Below are 20,878 nucleotides of genomic sequence, written 5' to 3' on the forward strand. Positions count from 1 at the left end.
TATGTTGTACTAATAGGGGGCTGGAACCTGCCTGAAACTCTTTGTCCCCTGTCACCACTCATAGCTGACAGAGCCTTTCTGAAGGGGCAAGGGGACTAGGCTTTGTCCTGAAGGAGGAGGCTGTCCCCATTTGGGAATCCGATGTCTCCCTCCAGGCTGTCCCATGGGGGGCTTGACAGTTCAGACTCCTGAAGAAAGCGCCCCAGGTGATCCTGTGACCCACAGATGAAATGTGACCTTACAGGTGGTCTGAGATGGCCATTTCAGAATCGGAGTCAAGGCCCAGAAAGAACTTGAATATTCATGAAAATGGTCACTGAGTCTATGCCAAGCTTCAGAGCCCACAGCTGAAGTCAAGCAGGGAATGCACGGGGTCCAGAACTGTCACTGAAGGAAGGTCGTGTAAGAGAGGAAAGGGGTCTCACGGCAGGGGCCTGGGACCATTGGATGACATCAGGTCCTGTGGCTCGAGTGCATTTCCATGGGCTCCGGTATTCCTCAGTGAACCTGAGTCTGGCCTGACTTCCAGAGTGGACTTTTGGTTGTGAAGGAGAACAGGGCACAAGTAGTTTTCAGAGACTGGCTGAGGGATGCTGGGAAACCAGGCTGAAGGGTCCGAACTCTCACCCACAGGGTTAGATGGGGTCAATAGGCACCTACCAGTCAAAGCCCAGGCAAGAGACACAAGTTAGCCATCCCTTACCTGCAATATTCACCAAATAAAACCCATCCACCCCTCTCTAAAGTAGTGGTTCTCAACCTGTGGGTCATGACTCCTGTGGGGGCAGGGTCAAGTGACCCTTTCATAGGGGTCACCTAAGACCATTGAAAAACACAGATATTTACATTATGATTCATAATCATAGTGAAATTACAGTTACATAATAGCAATAAGGACGTCATGATTGAGAGTCACCAACAACATGAGGAACTGTATTAAAGGGTCACAGCACTAGGAAGGTTGAGAACCACTGCTCCAGAGCCTTTCATGTCCTGTTTCTTGCTCTCTGAAGGTCATGCTGCCAGTCTTCGCCCCAGAGGCCCCACTCAACATTATCCTGCTACGACAGAAAACCTTTGACCCATCCGAGGGGCTTCATTTGGAGCCAGCATGCACACCAGTTGACTTGGACTTCCCAGAACTCTACTAAAGGAGCTGGTTTCTAGACGTCTGATCTTACGATATCTCAGATGCAGCCCTGTAGCATATGTAGACCACCCCAGGAGATTTTAATGGCTTTAGTAGACCCAAGAGGGAAAGGCAAAGCCAGTGAGCTCTCTTAATTCCACCCTGGGTGCCCAGGCTGCCCCAGTGGAAACCGAGGACTCAAAGCATCGCTGGGGAGGGATGAAGCTTAAAGGCTGGGCATTGTAATCTAATAATCTAACACAGTGTGATGGTTCTGTAGCCAAAGCCCCTAGTTCTTCCGATGCCAATCTGGGGAATGCCAGAAAGGTATTTTGTAAATGTGATTACAGTTCACAATCCATTGACCGAGTAAAGGAGAACAGGTTATCCCTAGGCTATGATGCAGGACAATCTATTCTTCCATATAGACTGCCCAGGTCTGACCCAGTCACTTGAAAGACCCTATGGATTAGCTGAAGATGGAGTTTGCCCCTGAAAATGAAATTCCACCTATGGACAGGAGCCGTCATGCAAACTGGGGACTGTTTCAGTCTGCTTTTCTGGGCAACCTGAAAAGCCATAGATTAGGCTAAGCGCACCCTTCCACATTGTGAGCTAAGTCCCTCACAGTCTGCCTCTTCATACTTCATAGGTTTCCTCTGTTGGTGCTGCTTCCCTGGTTGATGGACACATGGTGGTGGTGGTGGTGGGAGTGGGAGTGGTGGTGGCAGGGGGTGAGGAGTTGTGGTTGGGGGAGTGAATGGGGGGCATTGTAACATAAGCAGCTTTTATGCTCCCTGGGATGGGGAGCTCACCACCTCTTGGCCAACTCTAACGAGATCTGACTTACTCTGGACAGAATTTTTTTTTTTTTAAATGGTCTCTTCTTGTTGGTGTGCGTGTTTAACCCCATGGATCTACTCAGAACAAATCTGGTCCTGTAGCAAGGCAGAGGCATGAAGGGGGATTTCTTTTCTCCATGTCTGTCTGTCCTGGGGGCACATATTTATTTAGCCAACTTGACACAAGCTAGTGTTAGCTTAAGACAGGGGCCTTGGTTAAAATGTCTCCGTCAGCTTGCCCCAATCATGGCCGTGGGGGCATTGTCTTGATTAACGATTGAGGTGACACAAGGGGTGGTGTCACTCTTATGCAGGTGGCCCTGGGGTGTATAAGAAAGCAGACCATGCAAGCCAGGAGATTCGGGAGAACCAAGCCAGTAAGCAGGAGGAGGCCTCCTCCATGGCCTCTGCTTCAGCCCCTGCCTCCTGGTCCTTGCCTTGGGTTCCTGCCTTTGGCCTGGCTCAGCATAGACTGGAATCTCTAAGCCAAACAACCCTCATTCACCAAGTGGCTTTGGCTCACGCTGTGCACCACAGCCTTCATTTTACTACTCTTTCCCCCTCTGACTGACTTCCCGGGTTGTCGATGTCCCTCTGAAGCCTGCAAACACAGGTGATCTGCTGCGCTGAGGAGAAAAGAAGCTTCACACTGCCACCTGTGTTCCACACTGCATTGGTGCAAGGTGGCTGAGTGACTTGAGCTACGAGGACGGGACTTCTCTAGCTTTTCCTGCCTGGGTCCAGCCCATGGGAGGCAGGGCTTCTACTTGACTGAGGAGATGATTCCCCAGCTGTTGCTCCTAAGAGAAGATGGTGTTATACTGCCCTCGGAGACATTGGGTAGTGCTACAGACTCCCAAATCTACAAGTTCAAACTCCCAGTGCGTGATGTTTGGAGGAGGGGCTTCAGGAAATGATGATGGAGTCCCGGTCAGTGGGATCAGTGGCCTTGTGAAAAGAGACCCCTCTCTCCCTTTCCCTCTCCCCCTCCCCCTCTCCCTCCCCCTTCCCTCCCTTCTCTCTGTCTCTGTCTCTCTCCCTCTCTCTCTCTGTCTCTCTCTCTCTGTCTCTCTCTCTCTGTCTCTCTCTCTCTGCAAAAGAGAAAATGGAGCCACGTCTGTGATCTCAGTTACTCCAACATAGTAGGATTAGAGGCTTGAGGTCTCCCTGGGCTGCAGAGCAAATTCAAGGCTATTCTGGGTAATCTGGTCACCCTGTTTCAAAAGCAAACATAGGGCCCGGGACGTAGTGCCTCAGTAGAACCCTTGCCTTGCATGTATGAGGCCCTACATGCAATCCCTGGGTTGAGCAGGCAGGGGGAAGGTCAACTAAAAACCAGGAAGCAGGAAGCAGATCATTCCTTACCAAATGCCCTATCTTCGGATGTCTTGGTTTGGGATTTCTTAGACACCAAAACTGTGAGAAATAACTGAGTGTGGGGCAGCCACACAAGGTCTGTACCATTTTTTTTTGTCTGACGACTCTGGCACAAATCAAGACAGGCAGAGGCCGGGTGGGAGGAACCAGCTTCTCGTTGGTGTTTAGTTCTCCAGAGACCTCAGGAGTTTGTGTGTGTGTGTGTGTGTGTGTGTGTGTGTGTGTGTGTGTGTGTTTGTGTGTGTGTGTGTGTATTGCATGTGAGGTAGGGGACTGTAGTACACAAGGGCTAGCAGACTCCTGCGTGGCCCCTATGCCCATGGGGAAGGCCCTTCATTACTTCTCTGTCCCCCACCTCCATGCCCCCCATACCTCTCCCCCCAATACAGCTACTGCGTGTGGTGCCTAGGCTCCATATCTGGTCCCAGTGAGATCTGGAGAAGGGTGTGCAGCCCTCAGGTCCCATCCTGTGGACTTTTTAGTCCAAAGTAATTAGGACCGCAGTGCCCACTGCATGGCTGTTTGCTGGTTCTTTAGGTCTCTGCTTCCCCAGGTGTGGCTGCTTCCAGCAGCAGGAGGACTGCAGGCCTGCAAACCCCCAGGTCTCCGCTAGTGTTCTGCCATTGCTGCCTCTCTGCTGGCTTTCCTACAGAAAAGGTTGGGGGTAATTTTTGTTGTTGTCTCATTTGTTTGTTTATTTGTTTATTTATCTATCTATTTACTTACTTACTTACTTACTTAATTATTTATTTATTTTGTGCTGGGAATCAAGCCCCGGGGCCTTGGGCATAGCTCTACCACTGAGCTACATCTCTGGCCTTTTCTTTATGAAAATGCTAGCTGGCAGGCACACTGGGCTTTGGGAGAGGAGGGCAGAGGGCGGGACAGCTGTCCCATTCCTGCAGGGCGGGGGCTGCCCCTGCAGTAGAACCCCCCTCCCGCCCTTTTACAAATTTCATTTTCCCTTGTGTCTCTTTCTGTAAGACAAATGGCTTTTGAAAAGGAGGAGATCTGACCCTGATGTGGGACTCTGATGACCTTTGTCATGATTTCAGAAATGTGTTGTATTCCAAACCATGAGGCTGAAGGGTGCCTCTCCATGCCTCTCTTTCTGGAATCTTTGTATTACTTACAATTAACTGAACTTTAAGCAGCGTGTCTCTTAGATCTCTAGCATCAGTGTCCCATAAGACTTGTTATAAATGCAGACTCTCAGGCTGTGCTTTAGAAGAAAGCTGCCCATTCAGAATTTACACTTAAACCAGGGCACCCAGGGCAGGCCCATCCCAGGAGAAGCCCTGGGTGAAGCCTGACTCCATGGAGGTGGGAAGCCAGACACCCACTAACTCCTCCACAGGGAGAGGGCTGCCTTTGTGGGCAGGAGGGGTGTGGGGAGAAAGAAACAGAGGCACACATGCAGAGACAGAGAGACAGTCAGAGATCTCTAGTCTAGGCACCAAGGCCATGTCCCACTTTCCAGGCCCTTTTTAGGGGACTTTCCTGTGTTACTGGATGAAGCAGAAGTGGATACAGGGGCGGTAAGACTCTTTAACTAAGGGCACATAGCTTAAATCTCATAGTGAATCTCTCAGAGTTCAAGGCCTGTACTCTGGTCTACATAATGAGTTCCAGGCACAGCTATAGAGTGAGACCCTGCCTCAACAAACAGACAGACAGAAACACCTTTTGTGAAGAACGAGAGTAGAAAACCAGCTTTGGCCTGACCCTGCTACAGAGAGACCACCAGGCCAGGAGGCCTTGCCTGCTCTTACCCATGGCTAGGACGCACTTGCAAACGACCAAGTGAAGAATTGGGTTGTGGTAGTTGCCAAGGCCCGGGCAACTCCAGGTGAGGGGCAGGTCCCTGGAGACCCCTGGCAGCTGTCCAAGCACCGGCAGTTTCTGAACAGCAAGAGAGCATGCGTGGCCTGGGAGGCGGCGGCAGCGGCAGCTGGGTGCCCGACTGCTCTCTGTGCTGCCACGACAGGCATTTGTCATGTGCTCTCTGAGAACCAGAGGCTATCAGAGGGGTCAGAAAACAGGGCTTCAAGCCCAGCTCTGATGCTAACCGTGCGACCTTTAGCAAGACCCTTCTCAAGTCCCGTGAGTACACAAGAGGTTCGAGCTAATTCCTCTTTGGGCAAGCTGCCCTGCGTTTTCCCTGGCACCCAATCTATATCTCACAGAGGTTCACACAGAAGAAATCACAGAGACCCCGTGGAAAGAACGGCTCTCGGAAAAGATGCCCAAACACTCACAGACCCGGCTGGGGGTGGGGTGCGGTGGGGGTGGAGGAAGTCCTGGGGCTGACATTTATTTCTGTAGTGTCTTAGGCAAATTTCCAAACCTCTCTGAGCAAGGGCAGTGTGGGAACGCTGGTGGTGAACAGCAGGCTTGTAGCAGACACACGTCAATTTCCTGAGCCCAAGGCCAGGATGCAGGGTGGGAGGGAGGGGAGCTGTCCACCCTGGATCCTCTGTGGAGGTTTGCCTAGAATGGCAGGATCATGGCCTCTGTTAAGATATTGCTCTCTTTCCCCGCCGTCGTTGCTGACTGGCCACAGGGAAATAATTTTTCAGTTTTTAAAAATTATTATAAACCCGACGCGCAGACCCACGGTTTGCGCTGCCAACTGAAAGCTGTTTGGAGTGGTGATCCACAGTATGCTCGTCTGTGCTTGTTTATGTTTTCCTTTGAAAGTACGTATTGTGTTTGTCCTGTCCCCACTGTGGCCAGTCGTGTGCCTGCTATTTCTGTCCCATCCTCGCCTCCGCTCCCTCCAACACCTCCAGTCCCCCACCGGAATGTGTGGGAACTGGACGGGCAGGCAAGCAAGAGGACCTCTGGCAAAATATACCCACTTTTAGGTGAAGAAACTGAGGGTCACAGAGACCAGTGACTGAGCTGGCCGGAACTAGATTAATTTTTTCCTGTCTCGCTCATCCTAACAGGTTCTCCCGGTACAGGAGCCTTTACTCTTCCTCCCTAGTTTTCTGACGGTCTGCCTGCTCAGAAGAGAAGGCATAGCCTCTGAACCTGCATGTCACGCAGGCTCCAGGCAAGGGGAAGAAAAAGGGGACCCTGCAGTAGGATCTTGGGAGAATAAGACAAAAGGATGAGATAGCCAACCCGACCCTCCCACCCCCGACTCGCTGACCTTACTCGTTAAGAGGGTAGCTTTGCCATGGTAACCCTGAAGAGAAAGAGCCATTCCCTCCTTGATGGACTTCATGGGGGACGGCAGACTCCATGAGCAGTAACGTTAATGATAGTAAACACTACAGATACTATTAGATGCCGACTCTATCAGGCACGTCCTATTACTTCCCGCTGATAATCTCATTCCCGTTTTATGACGGACAAGATGAGATCGGAAAGATTCAATAGCTCGGGCAAGGCAGGGTAGGGGATAGAAGGTGGGGTTCAGGTGAAGCCACAGGCCCTGGTTGCCAGGGTGGGGTTCATGGAGTTAAGATGGAAGGGCTAGGCTGTGGGCTTTGAGAGATGCGTGGTGTGAGGACAGCAGGCTGGTTATGGGTTTCATCGAGTGCCCAACTTGCTTTGTAACCTTGGGCAAGTTACTGGGCCGTTTGAGTGGCTGGATGTTCCCTAGTGCTATCTCTCGCTCTATTATAGGGCTCTGTGATTTGAGAAGTGGCCAGTCACTTCTGATTAAAAAAAAAAAAAGGGCACTGTTTCCCTCCTGGGCCACCTGCTTGAATTCAATCGCAGGGTCACCATGCTGCACGGTGAGCCACAGCGGGGGCCGTACTCAGCAGGGGTCGGGCTAGGAGCCAGGAAGCAACAACACAGGCTTCCTGCCTGGGCTCCATCAGCAGATCAATCACCTGGTCTCTCATTGCCTCAGAGCCAGAAAGATTCCCAGGCCTGCTGTGGGAGAACCAGCACCTATGAGGCTGACATAGCCTCGGGGACATCCAGGTGTCAGGCACAGATCTATCTCTGTGGTCATTAGGTGGTGGGAGAACGGAAAGCTGCAACAAGATGCCCCCTGCCCCCCTTTTCTGGGATGCTTGGCTAAAGATGTGCCAGCTTAAATGTCTTGGTGCCTCCTGACCCCATGGGTCTGGGTTGGGTTTAAGATGGATAAAGAAACTGTCAGAGAGAGAGAGAGAGAGAGAGAGAGAGAGAGAGAGAGAGAGTGTCAAATAGGCCCATTGAGTTTGCATAGGTGCTTTCCTCTGAAGCTCTGAGGCCACGGGTGAGTGGCTGACTTAGAGTCTTCCATTGCTTAGCCGAAAGTGGGGGTAATAAGGTCAGTCTTGAAGGACTGGCAGAACTTAACAAGGGAATACAGATGAAGTGCCCGGATAGAGCCTGCCAGAGCGTAGATAATAAAGGGAGGCTGCCATTACTATGGTGGCTACTGTGGCGATAAAAATAGCACCAAGGAGCTCAGTGGTAGAGCACTTGTGTGGCAGGCAGGAGGTCCTGAGTTCCATCCCTGGCATCACAAAATAAGTAAACAGAATTAAACAGATGATAACAGGTAAAGAGGCACGGGGTGGGGGGTGGTGGTGGTGGTAGTGGTCAGATTTTGAACCCCTTCTGGGTGACTCCTACCCTCCCCCGCCCCATGCCTTCTCTGTAGGAGGAAGTGATGGCACCAGCTGATCCCTGGGCCCGGGCCCTTTCCTGCTCTGACAGCTTTGGGCTATGAATAGAGGGGGCTGGGGCCTGGAGGAGTCTGATGACTCAACAGCTAGGGAGGGCGAGGTTTCCCAAGGAAAGAGTTTCCATTTGTGTCTGGTGAACTTGGGGAGCAGGGAAGGAAGGGTTCCCTTAGCTGCGAGGCCAGGAATGAGGGGGTGGGAGTGGAGGATGTGACTAACCAGGTGAGTGACTAAGTTGGACCCTGCTGACCTTCAACCAATCAGGGCTGCTCGTGAGTATCCTGCAAGTTGGCATCACTAGGCACTTGGTAGGTCTGCCAGGCCTGGCTGGGCCTGGGCTTCAGAACATATGGAGGCAAAGGAAGAGGCCAAGAGCCCAGCAGGGACACAGCCCTGGGTGTGGAGTCAGAAGTCCCAGCTTCCCCTTCTGAGTCCACTGCCCATCAGCCTGGTGGGTCTGGGCAGGAGATCCCTTCCCTTCTCTGACCCATCCCCAGGGCTCTGACTAACAGAGCTAACAATCCCTGCCCTGACCTGGTAACCATGCTGAGTTGTGAAGTCTAAGATCCAACCAAGCGCTAACACCACTGTGGCCACTAGAGGCTGACTGAGTGAGAGGCTCTCTCACTTACCCAGTCGTATCCGGAGGGATTGGCCACAAGATGGTCCCGAGGAGGGAGATAGGTCAACACGAAGCTGACAACATTCTCACATAGAGCCCCTTCCAGGCATCCTAACCACTACCCCAAGGGCGGCGTCCCCCTAGGTGGCAGAGCCAAACTGAGAGGTGACAAAAAGCCATGAATGAGTGGAAGGGGTAGGGAGAAGGCAACTGAGGTGGTATCTTTCTTCTTGACCAGCACTGTCTAAATGAACACCAGCAGAGGGTGTTCTGCTGCTAGTGCCAGCTTCTAGCCTCTCTCCAGGTAAGAACCGTGGTCAATTTGGAAAGCGACAGCAGGGTCGGAGGAGAAGGGTAATGCCTGCCATTTCTGCACACATTAAACCATCACCAGTATTCTCCACTGCTCACGGCTGATGGACACCATGCTGGCTCTCAGAAGCACAGAGATGGACTTTGCCTATGTGGATATTAACATGACGCTGTGGAGAAAAAGGCAAAACAAAGCACACCCCTTAAGACATAAATAAAAGAGCCCATACCAGTCATCTTGCCAGTAAACCCTGCTGCAGTCTTCAAGGGCAGTGGCCCTGTGAGGCTTAGAGTAAAGGGTGGGTTTGAACTGGACCTGGGGGCTCTAGCTTGGAGAGCAAAGGGGAGTCAGAAGAAAAGATGTGTTGGGGGTTGGGGATTTGGCTCAGTGGTAGAGCGCTTGCCTAGCAAGCGCAAGGCCCTGGGTTCGGTCCCCAGCTCCAAAAAAAAAAAAAAAAAAAAAAAAAAAAAAAAAAAAAAAAAAAAAAAGAAAAGAAAAGAAAAGAAAAAAAAAGAAAAGATGTGTTGGATATATAAACATGTAAAGTGTTCTCTGAGAAGTGATTTGGAGGCCGTAGAAGGAGGGTATCCAAGTAGGAACTAAACAAGTCAGGTGTGGAGGTGGAGTCATGGGGCAGTGGGGAGCTGTGTGGGCTTTGGTGAAGGGGCCTGGGACAGCTCTGGTTTGGGAGTTTGGATTTTGGCTTTTTTTTTTTTCTGGAAGCATTGTCCAGGGGATGCTATTGTTGGAAGCAAGAAGGTCAGCTGGGAGGTTACCGTGAAGCTGGGGACCCGGGGACTTAGAGGAAAGTTGTACTAACTGGGGAAATGGTGTAGGAAGAGGAAGAGAGGTGTACAGAGGCCTCCATTCTGATTTACAGACAGCTAACCCATTGTTAAACCCAGGCAAGTGGCAGTGAGATGTGAAGGAAGGGGCCCAGACCAAAGCTATCCTTTCGATGGTACCTGAGAGCCCTCTCTCTGCTGCTGGAGAGCAACAGAGCCTCACAACAGAATGCTGCAGTCGATAGACAGTGTCCAGCTCTGTCTTTTACCTACTTCCTCTCCTGTTGACTCCCAGGAAAACACTGCCATCTTGTTATGGGCTTTGCCAAATGGCAATGAGTCCCCGGGAGCTGGGCCAAGGCAAGGGGGTGGGGGTCAGGATGAGAAGGGGTGGGGAAGAGGGAGGAAACAGCTCCAGGAGGCATCCCAGTGGCTTTGGGGGAAGGTGGGTTCCCAATCTCAGAGTCCAAGCACGTCAGGGCTGGGAAGAGCCCTTGACATCATTTTGGCCAACCTCTACATGTTGGGACATGAGCCCAAGATCCAGGCAGGAGAAGGAACTTGACCAAGGTCGGTCATGCGGAGGGTTAGTGATGGAGCCGGGCTGCAATCATAGGGTCGTGGGAATGGTCGAGCAGTGTAATCTGTCTGGACACTTTAGCAACACGGTGAAGGGCCTGGCTGGAGGAGCTTTTCCTGACAGACATCTATTTGTTCTCTCTCTCTCTCTCTCTCTCTCTCTCTCTCTCTCTCTCTCTCTCTCTCTCGTGTGTGTGTGTGTGTGTGTGTGTGTGTGTGTGTGTGTGTGTGTGTACCTGTATGCCATGTTCTCAGAGGCGCTGGGCGTGCTTGTGGCCTCCTACAGCATGATCTGCCCTGGCTTTGGAGAAGTGGAGCCATTCCTGTGAGGTGACTGTTTTACTGGGACACTGGGGAAGAAGGCTAACAGGATCGAATCTGGCTTCCAGTCCCTGATCTGCTGCCCTCAGAGAATTACAGGCCCTGTCTGGTGCAGCCCAAACTCATGGAGGTGGACACACACTCCCACACCCACACCCACACGGACACATGCACCCCACCCCCTCCCCAGCAGCACTCAGTCGCAGTTAGAGAGTGGCCCCGTGTGTCACGGAGTGCAGCTCCCAGAATCTACGTGCCTCCCCAACGCCCAGCAGGTGTGGACACCCCGGTGCCCAAGCCCAGCCTCAGGGACACAGAGGAGTGGCGCTTTCTCGGGCCGCTCACTCTGGGTGCCCGGCCCCAGGGCCTAGCCCGGCCACACCCCTCCTCCCAAGCCTCGGCCGGCCGCTCCAGTCCCTCTCACACACTTGAGTCCCCTGGGGTCCTCGCACAGCCCGGCAAGGCCAACTTAGGGCTGGCTGGACTGGAGACAGGTCGAAGTCAGGGGTCCCCGCAGAGCAGACACACCGGGCTGAGCCCCGGCCGCTGGGAGCGCGCGGGTTCGGCGACCCGCCCCGCTCCGCAGGGACCCCTCAGCCGCGGGCGGCTCCCCAGCATCCCAGGTCCCCGCCCCCGTCCCCGCCGGCGCGGCGAGTGTAGTTACCGATTGTGGTGATGACGGTGATGGCGAAGTAGAAGGAGCCGGCGAAGCGCCACTGCACGCCGGCCTTGTGCGGCTTGAGGCGCAGCACGACGCGCTCCAGCTCCTCGTAGCCGCCCTCGCTGAGGTTGTAGCGCGCCCGCAGCTCCAGCTGCCGCAGCTCCAGCCGCTGCCGCTCGATCATCTCCGGCTCCGACTCCAGCGCGTCGAACACCGCGGCGCCCACCAGCAGGTAGGTGAAGGTGCACACGATGAGAGCCAACGTGCGCACATTCTGCCGCTTCATCGTCCCTCCCGGGTCCTCGCCGGCCCTCCGGCGTCTCCGGCCCGCGCCCCGGCCCCGGCCGCCGCCGCTGCTGCTGCCCCGGAGGCGGCCTGGGGCATGGCTGCGCTCGCGGATCTCCACGCCGGGCACCAGCTCCGCACCCCGGGGCCACCGCCGCCGCCGCCGCTGCCGGCCGCCGCGGAGCTGTCCCTTCAGCACCACCCACCGCCCTCCTCCGCCCGCCCCCGCGCCCGCCCCCCGGCCGCCGGCCGCCACCTCCCGCCTGCCCTCCCGCCCAGCCAAATAAGGACTGGGGAGCCGCGCCGAAGGCGGGGGGAAGGGGGAGCAAGCGGGAGAACCCGGGCAGGACAGAGGCGGGAGAGAGAGCGAGAGAGGGAGAGCGAGAGCGGAGGGGGGGGGGGCAAGAGGGGGGAGGGAGGGAGGGAAGGAGAGGAGAGAGGAAGGGAGGGAGGGAGAGAGAGAGACAGAGAGACAGAGAGACAGACAGAGAGACAGAGAGAGACAGAGACAGAGAGAGATAGAGATTCAGTCAGCCAGCCCCAGAGAAAACTAGGTAGAGAAACATAACTACAGGGAAGGGAGAGGACCCCAGGGCAGGGGCCTCTGTGTGTGTGTGTGTGTGTGTGTGTGTGTGTGTGTGTGTGTGTGTGTGTGTGTGTGTGTGTGTGTGTGTGTTTGAGAGAGAGAGAGAGAGAGAGAGAGAGAGAGAGAGAGAGAGAGAGGAGACTTACTACACAGACTCAGGAAAAAAGGGATCTGTCACTGCAAGATGCAAAGAGTGGGACAGACACTTGTGAACACTGTAGATACAAATGCCCTGAAGGGGGACAGAAAGAGGAGAGGAAAGGGCAAGTCCCCCAGCCCCCAGCCCCCCAAAGCAATCTTCTTTCTCTCCCTTTTGCCCAAGTCATAGTGCTGAGGCTGGAGGGGACCTTGGGCCCTACTGGCTTGCTCCTTAGTCCGAGGATAAGGAAACTGAGGCATAGGAGGTGAAGTGACACACAGGACACACTTGGAGGGTTGGGGACAGGACTGAGGCTCAGTCCTCCCCACCAGGTCACATGTTCTCCCCTGTGCTCTAGCATTTGACTTACCTTAGAAACTATCAGAGATCTGCTGTGGCCTAGGACACACAGGACCCAATACTCAAGGAAACACTTTCTCTCCTGACACCAAGTCCCTCTCAGGTTAGCACCAGGCCCTGGGGACTGGCTGAGAAAACCCATGCTGGTGGCTGAGGCTACTTACCCCATCTTGAGAGTCATGGCCCTTGCCCTACACCAGCACAACAGGCATGACTTGGGTGTTACAACATAGAAGACACAGGATGCCACCTTGAAGCCCAGAACAGGGTTAGGGATCTAACTAAAACTGGGGTTGGGGGTGAGGGTGTCCAGATCTAATAACTCACTGACAGACTGAAGGAACTGGGACAAGGAGGTCCGCCTGCCTCAGTTTCTTCATTTGTCAACATGGGGGCCTGCGGCACTGAAGAGGAAACTGGCCAGGCAGTGGGGACTCAGGCAAAGTGTGACTGCCCCTCTTGGAGCCTCATGCCCTTATCTCTGCCATGAGCTGTCATGGTGGATGATCCCTGGGGCCTTACTCAGCTCCAAACAGCTCTGGACACGGACGGAGTGAAAGAGCAGAATGATCAGAATGTAAATCCCAGTGCCAAGAAGGGTCAAACAGCCCTTCACAGGACCCTGGCATAGGCCATGCAGAGAGACATGGAGTAGGCCCAAAACCCATGGCTCAGGAGGGAGCCAGCAAGGGAGGGCACCATCTGCCACATTCTGGGCTGGGATGTCATTGCCAGATACCACTTTTTATCCAAAAACACCTCAGAAGTGGCATAAGCCCATTCACTCCACAAGGATGTGTCCTTGTGTCTTTTCAAGTATGCCACACCTGTGACCTTAACCTTCTCCTTGGTCCCCAGAGATAGGTCTGCTTATAATTAGGACTGTTTTATAGATGAAAGAAACTGAGGCTAGCGGCAATACAAATCACCCAGGGTCACTAAGCCGAGAAGAGACTTTTTGTCAGTTTGGTTCTGAAGCCCACATTCTTCTCCTTCACAATCTTCTCCTGGAGTCCCTCAAGCCTTTCTTTCTCCACCTGTAAAATGGGTTTGATCATTATGTATCAGTCCCCTGAGTAGGTGGCTTTAAGGAATCAAAGGAAGTGATACGTTTGCAAGGAGAAAAGGTGAGGTTCTCTGGTGACCTATACTCTTTTAAGACTCAGGTGTCTAGGCCACACCTTGGTGAGGGGACCTGTGCCCCCTCTCCCCACAAAGGAAAATCTTTCCTTGGCTTTGTAGACCTGTTGAGGATTTCTGTCCCCGGCATCCTTTGGCTTCAGGAAGAAAAACCATGCCCTTCCCATAATTCCATGTGCTTCTGATGGACTGGTTCCTGCTCAGGGTCCGTCCAGGAGCTAGTTTCTTCCAAGATCTGTCTGACCATGCAGGTGACTTCCTTAAGGTTGGGTTAGGGTTAGGGTTAGGGTTAGGGGGATGCTGTCAGGTTGTTCCCATTCTGGCTACCAACCCCGGACTACTATATAAATGACAGGCAGTATTACTAAGTGAAAGAGCTTTAGGAAGGGAAGCTGTCACTGGGGCAGAACATTTATTATTAATTTTAATGGCGCTTATTCTTGTAGCTTTTGAGAACTAGAGGGATTCTCAGAGATCATCTCACTCAGCTCCCTCGTGTTACAGATCAGGAAACTGAGGCCTGGACAGTAATGAAGGTCCTACAGAGGGGGGTAGTGCTTTCACGGCCTCCGCTACAGATGGGGACCAGAACACCTGTATTGTGTGTGCTGAGTCCCAGAGGACAGCTTGAGTTTGTTTACCCATCCATCCTGTCCCTTGCGGAGGGAGGGTTGGGATGGAGGAGTGTGCTGGCACAATTAAGGTTTTTGAACCATCTCCGGGACAGCAGGCACGATGCCAGCCATCGTCTTCCTGGTGAGCGAGATTGGATTGTATCTGAGTCCTAACAGCATACCTCGGTTCCTTCTGCACAGGACCCTCGGACCTGCCCGCGCCTGCTCTAAGTCAACCTGTCTCTGCCTTGTCTGCTGCAGCGTTGGAGGTCAGCTGCTTCCTTGCCGCATCCCTAAGTGGCGGGTTTGGACCAGGAAATATCAACACGCCTTCCACTTATAACATCCCATGCCCTTCCTGCCCCGATTACATCTGCTTGCTCCATCCTCTTGAGAATTAGGCAAAAAAGGGAATAAACAGCCACTTCTTTGAAGACTAGTTTGTGAGGAAAGAAACAGCCACAAGGTTAGAGTAAATTGTTTGGAATTTATCATTAGCTACCATGCTCCACTGTGTACTAAACACCATACAGTCATTTTCAGCTTAACGTGCCTCTCTGAGCATCTGTAAGCTCTCAACACATCTGTGTTCTCATGTTCCTGAGACTCCCAGGTCTCCAGGGTTCCCACCAGTTGAGATACTGGTACCTCCTTGTCTCTCCTACCTTCTTCTGCCGACCTTCTATTCATTCAGGCTTCACGACCCAGCCTAAAGTCTCCATGAAGCCCTTCCCACTCATGACCCCCCAACCCCAAATCTGAACCACCTGCTCCTTTGTACCTCTGTGGACTTCTGAGTGTCCATTCCTCTTGTCAAGTAGATTATTTGCTCTTACGACTCCCTCACTGGCTTGATATCTTTTTCCTGGGTAGAGACAATACTAGGCTTTTACAATACTATGCTTCCCATAATGCTTTGTACATCAAAGCTGCATTACACGTCTCAACACAAGACTACCTGTGCTGGGTTCACAATCAGCTTGGGCATTAAAGGGACTCAGACAGTTGAGGCTGGGACAAAGAAAACTTCAGCAATCCTGCCTCCATGCCTACAGACAAGATTCTTCTCAACTGGGGCAAGTCCTGCCAGGGAGGAGAAGAGCTAAGACAGAGCTCAGTGTCTGCAGGGCTCAGGAAGCAGGACGTGAGCGGACAGCCCCGAGGCTTGGGCTTGGGAGGATGCTGTTGGGTGAATTTGGGAAGCTGAGTGGCTTCTCTTTGCCTCAGTTCTGATTTCCGAGAAATAAAAGCGGCAGACAAGTCCTGACGATGCCCTCGTTCATTTTGCAATGAGAGAGGGTATGGGCTTCAGGGATGGAGGTACAGAGACCCTCCATCCCATCACTTCTGATGCTGCTGTGTGGACAGTTTGGTTGGAGACCGGGGCAGGGCCAGTGAGGGATGGAGTGGAGAAGCTGACTTGGAGTCCTGGCTCAAGGACTGACCTATTATCAATTACGAGTTAGCCCAGAGCCTTGGGAGACGTTCCGGGCCATCCTGTCTAAGCAGACCATAGGTTCCCACAAGCCTTTCCTACCTCACTCATAGGAGTGAGCTTTGGCACAACAGCCAGCACAGAGAAGGTACTTTGCAAACCTTTCTTGAGCCCTTCCTGCTGGCTCTAGTCACCTAGGTGGGTTGGTGAGAGCTGGGGTTTCAGAGAAGCAAGCAGAGGTAGGGGAAGGGCTCCAGAACCATCTCATTATCAACCAGGGGAAGGCCGGAGTAGTAAGAGGACTCAGGAGCAAAGGCAGAGAAACAGGTTGGCAGCTACAGGATGCCGCACCAAAGTCACAGCCCTGGACAGTAGGTTCTGGGTGCGACCGAGAGGTTTCTTGGTATATCTCCAGAGGTAGTGAAGTTGGGGATTAGCTTGGCTTTCCAGAGCATAACTGGTCCCACAGCAACGGCTTGCATTTGTCAAGAGCCACTGTTTGTTTAACATCTCAAGCCCAAGTCAAACACAAAAGGCAACTGTTAGCAAAGCCGGACTCTGTGGGCTGTTGGGAGAGAACTGGGCCGGGAAGCTGAACACCTGGCCCTCTTCGCCCTGCACTAGCTGGCCGAGAGAAAAGCTGTGTCAATCTGAGACAAAGGGCGCAAAACCCCGGCCCCTAATAAGACCGAGGACCAATTATTCTCAGAAGCACTGCTGGGGGGCTCAGGTTTGCTCCTGATCAACATTCGCATAAATATTAAGCCCTGAGTCTAAGCTGCCCGTCCCCCTGCAACCCACTAGACAGCCTTCCTTTCTCTGGTTGTAAATGCTCTACCTGCCGTGAAGAGCCTCATCCCTGGGTGCCTGAGGATGTGCTGGGAGGTGAGCTAGGACCCATACCCAGAAGTGGCCACATTGTATCCACCCCCTGTATGTTACTAAATCCTGCTGCTTGTCCTCAGCCGGCTAGCTTGGTTTTTATTCTCCGCAGCAGTGTGGGAGCTTGCCCACTTCCTCCTCAGCTCTGCCGTTACTCACTTTCTGATTTCAATGTGTTTCCAGGCCTCCCTATTTTCTCTGTAGACTCCTCCTTCTCTCTCCTTCCCTTTCTTCTTTAAAACTTCTGCAGCAGTCTCACCCTCATAGACACGGGATGGACTCAGCCGTTACTGAGATCGCAGGCAGGCAGACAGGTAAGACTACTCTTTAGCCCACCGTATGTGGGTGTGAGCATGTGTGCACGTGTGTTCATGTGTGCAGGAGGTTGTGAGCTTTACTGTTTCAGCTTCTGTCCTGGTCTCCTCCCCATCCTTGAATTTCTAAGCCTTCTCATTTTCCACCCTACCCCATTCATGTTTCTTCCATTAAATTACACAATTAAAGCCAGAGAAATCCTTAGACCTCTAGTACTCTGAAGAAACCGAGGCCTGACAAGGGGCATGGATACCTCCAGGCCTTGAAGCACACAGGGCCAGAGCTGGGACTCATGCCCAGCTCCCCTGGCTGCCCTATCTATGGCCACAAGATAAGTTCCTGTACTTGCCACTTTCATAGCAAGGTCCCCAGATTGTTTTCTGGAGAGATTCTAGAGTGGCCATGGCCCATCTTTCCGGATAAACACGGAGTTGCTGAAGAGAGGCCGGAGATGTCGTCAACAGCTCACAAATCTTGAGATCCTTCTTTGCAGGTTTATGGCTTCTGAGAAGCAGAGGCAGCCTGTTCTCAGCACCAAACACAATAATTATAATAGCACTCGCAATGATTAATCAGCCAGTGAGTATTGAGTGGTGCTGGGCAGGCACGGCAGGGCGAGCGTGTGTGTGTGTGTGTGTGTGTGTGTGTGTGTGTGTGTGTGTGTGTGCATGAGTATATGTGTATGTGTGCATGTGTGCGTGAGTGTGTGTGTACGTGTATGTGTGTGGGTGCATGTGTGTGTGAGCGTGTGTATGTGCATGTGTATGAATTGGGGCAGGGGAACAGGCAACAGTAGTGACTCTGCTCCCACAAGCAGGCTGTGAATGTGTTCCCCTTAATGGAAGGGGACAAAATGCCACCATAGCCCATTTTGGATTCGACGTGCTTAAGGGGAACCTGGGACTGTCCAAGACTGTACTTGTTCTGACTTAGGCAGTATCCTGAGCTTTACAGGCCTAGCCACCAAACTCCAGACTGCATTGGAAGCAACGAATTGACAAACAAGCGCAGGTTCCAGGCCTGTCAACCAGATTAATTAGGGGCCTTGCCAGGATGATGTTCATGGCACGGGCAAGAGGACTTGGGATGCTCAGCCTGGAGAAAGAGACAGGGGCCATGTGAGCTGTCACACAGGATGGATTAGCTTTGTCCTGTGGGGCCAAGAAGGGACCAGTGACCTTTGGGATGATGCACCAACAATCAGCACAGCATAAGATGGAGTGGCCTCCATGTGTCCACAAACTGCCGGGGTGCCAATGACCTCATGGTCAAGAGCGCAGACAAGCATAGTCCAATTGATCTGCTTTAGAAAGATTCTTGGAGCTAGTACCAGGCCAGACACATAGTATGTCTACAAGAAATGAACGTATTGGGTTCAGGGGTTAGATGAGATGCCCTTTGTGATTCAAGTGGGCTCACTCTTAACATTTCTGGGGCAGTCTGTCTGTGCTCCAGCCTGGAATGCTGTAAGTCCCTGGCTCTCAGCCTCCAGAAGGGCTGCTCTGCAGATCTTGCTGCTGTATCTCCTCAATGCTATTTTCTCTTGACTACCCTCAAACCAAGCCCAAAGCCCACCCACATCCACTCTACACACTGCCACCTGCAGAGGTCCAACATACAACATGCCCAGTAGCCCTGGGGCTTCAGCAAAGGAAATGGGCCTGTGGCAGGCTAATTACTGGGAGCTGATTCTATTAAGTAGATAGCTCGCTCCCAGCAAAGCAATTACACCTAATCAGCCCCTTGCAGCAGCCCAACGGGACAGCCGTGTGAGCCAGACACATGTGTGAGCGGGGACATCAAAGGAGCCTGGGAGCAGGCCTGGTGGGCTCCTCTAAGGCCAGGGATGCTTCCAAAGGGGTCTCAGGCTGTCTTGGGGGCCCCAGCAATGTGGAGCCCACACTGGGATGGGGGTGGGAGACTCAAAGGCCTGAGCCAAGACCAAGCTCTGCCACAGAGGAGCTAAACTTCCCTGAAGGGAATATTTCTTGTGCCTTAGCTTCCATGTACTCAAAGGAGCATGTCAGACTAGAGAGGCTCCATTCCAAGCTTGAGACTCTAGTCACTCTAGATTCCCATCCAGGTTAAAGTAATTCAAAAGAAACCTGTTTGATGGCTAGACAGACAGCTCAGTCAGTAAACCTCCTGCTTTGCAGGCACAGGGAGCTGAGTTCTAGCCCTACAATCTATATTAACAATAACCAGGCAGGATAGTAGTGCATGTGTATAATCCCAGTGCTGGGGAGGTAGGGATAAATGGATCCTTGGACTCCACTGGTCAACCAGCTTAGCCTACTCTATGTTTCCAAGCCAGTGGGAGAGCCTGCCTCAAAACAAAATCGATAAAAACAAGGTGGGCAGTATTGTGAAAATGAGTGACAATGAAGTTGTCCTCTGGCCTCTACATGCATTTGTGCGAATGCACACACACACACACACACACACACACACACACACACACATATACACCACACACATATGTACATACACACATAAACACACACATATGCAAACACACATATACATAGCACACATATACATAATACATACAAACACATACACACATATATACCACACCTACACACAAACACACACATATGTACATATGCACATAAAACACACACATACACAAACACACACATATATATAGCACACACAAACACGCACATACATAATACCACACACACATAAACAAAACACACTTACATACATACACACATAAACACACACATACATAAACACACACATGTACTCTCATGTGTGTGTGTCCTCCCTCATCTATTTAAAATATCCAAATGTGGGTATTTTACTGATTTTTATTTTATGTGTATGAGCATTTGTCTGCATGTAAGTATGTGCGCCACACGTGTGTTTGTCCTTAATGTAGAAGAAAGTGTTTCGGAGCCCCTGGACTGGAATTTAAATACTTATGAGCTTCCATAGAGGAGCTGGGAACCAAACCTGGGTATTCTGCAAGAGTAGCACCTGTTTTTAACCAATGCGGCATTTCTTCAGCCCCATCAGTCCATTAGGCCATGTTTTTAAAAAGATAACTGGAGTAATTATATATTATTCATATTTGTATTTTTATCTAGGAAATTCATGAAATGAGTTTCCCCCAAAGCATCCATGGCTTTTTAAAAAAGCCACAGTTTGGTGGCATCTGGGTCCCAGATTCATCGAGGAAGTAGGACCAAGCGTAAGTATGAAGAGGAGAGTGGAGAGGGCTCTGGGAATGAAGGGTGAGCAGGACGGGGCCAGGGGAGATGCTAACCACCCAGAGGCTCTCTGTCCTCTGGGCTACACAGCACACTCCTTTCCCTGGGGAAGAATCCCTTTGAGAGCATTTAGAAGCCATCAGGATGAGGAGGAAGGTGTTTCTGGCATCGAACCCCTGGGTCTCTGGGCTGGTACCTAGTCATTGGTGTGACCCAAAGTCAACAGGCTGAGCAGCAGAGGCTGGGGATGAGGTGCAGCCATCTCTCTGGGGATTCTATGGCGAAGACGCTGTTAGCATTGGGGCCTGGGGATGCTCTGCCTCACAGCTATCTCCTCTGTGCTGATGGTTGTAGTCATGGCTTTGGGAGCAGGGTGGCCTTGCAAGCCAAGGGGTCACCTGACCTCCTGCTCCTTCTGGCCTTGGTGATCTCAGATGACCGGTGCCATCAATTAGACAAGGGCCTTGGTCTGTCCGCTGAGAGGAGCTTTGTGGCTTAGCAGCAGCCAGTCCCTGTGAGGCCACCAGTGGCCCTTGAGCATCCACGGTGGGGACTGGGGAGCTGGTCAGAGGAAAGATGGCTCTCCTGGGTGGGACCGAGGGGAGAAGAGGGAGACGGTGGCTGGCGGATTCAGGTTTGGG

The 20,878-nt window shown here is 52.3% G+C and overlaps 1 protein-coding gene and 1 long non-coding RNA gene across 2 annotated transcripts in view; one reads left to right on the plus strand and one right to left on the minus strand.

Moving 5' to 3' along the window:
• The window catches only part of Kcnk3 (potassium two pore domain channel subfamily K member 3), a 37,662-nt gene extending 25,969 nt beyond the window's left edge, over positions 1–11,693 (minus strand). Inside the window, exon 1 of the mRNA XM_032909045.1 lies at positions 11,267–11,693. Within this exon, the coding sequence (XP_032764936.1) occupies positions 11,267–11,549 (283 nt within the window). The 5' untranslated portion in view covers positions 11,550–11,693. The remainder of the gene's footprint in view (positions 1–11,266) is intronic.
• On the plus strand, positions 11,377–15,654 carry LOC116906006. Its single transcript, XR_004388583.1, has 2 exons — positions 11,377–11,495; positions 14,589–15,654. It is a non-coding gene; the product is annotated as an uncharacterized LOC116906006 (long non-coding RNA).
• The last annotated feature ends 5,224 nt before the right edge of the window (positions 15,655–20,878 follow it).

The sequence above is a fragment of the Rattus rattus genome, chromosome 7 (genome assembly GCF_011064425.1).
Source record: "Rattus rattus isolate New Zealand chromosome 7, Rrattus_CSIRO_v1, whole genome shotgun sequence".
NCBI lineage: Eukaryota > Metazoa > Chordata > Mammalia > Rodentia > Muridae > Rattus > Rattus rattus.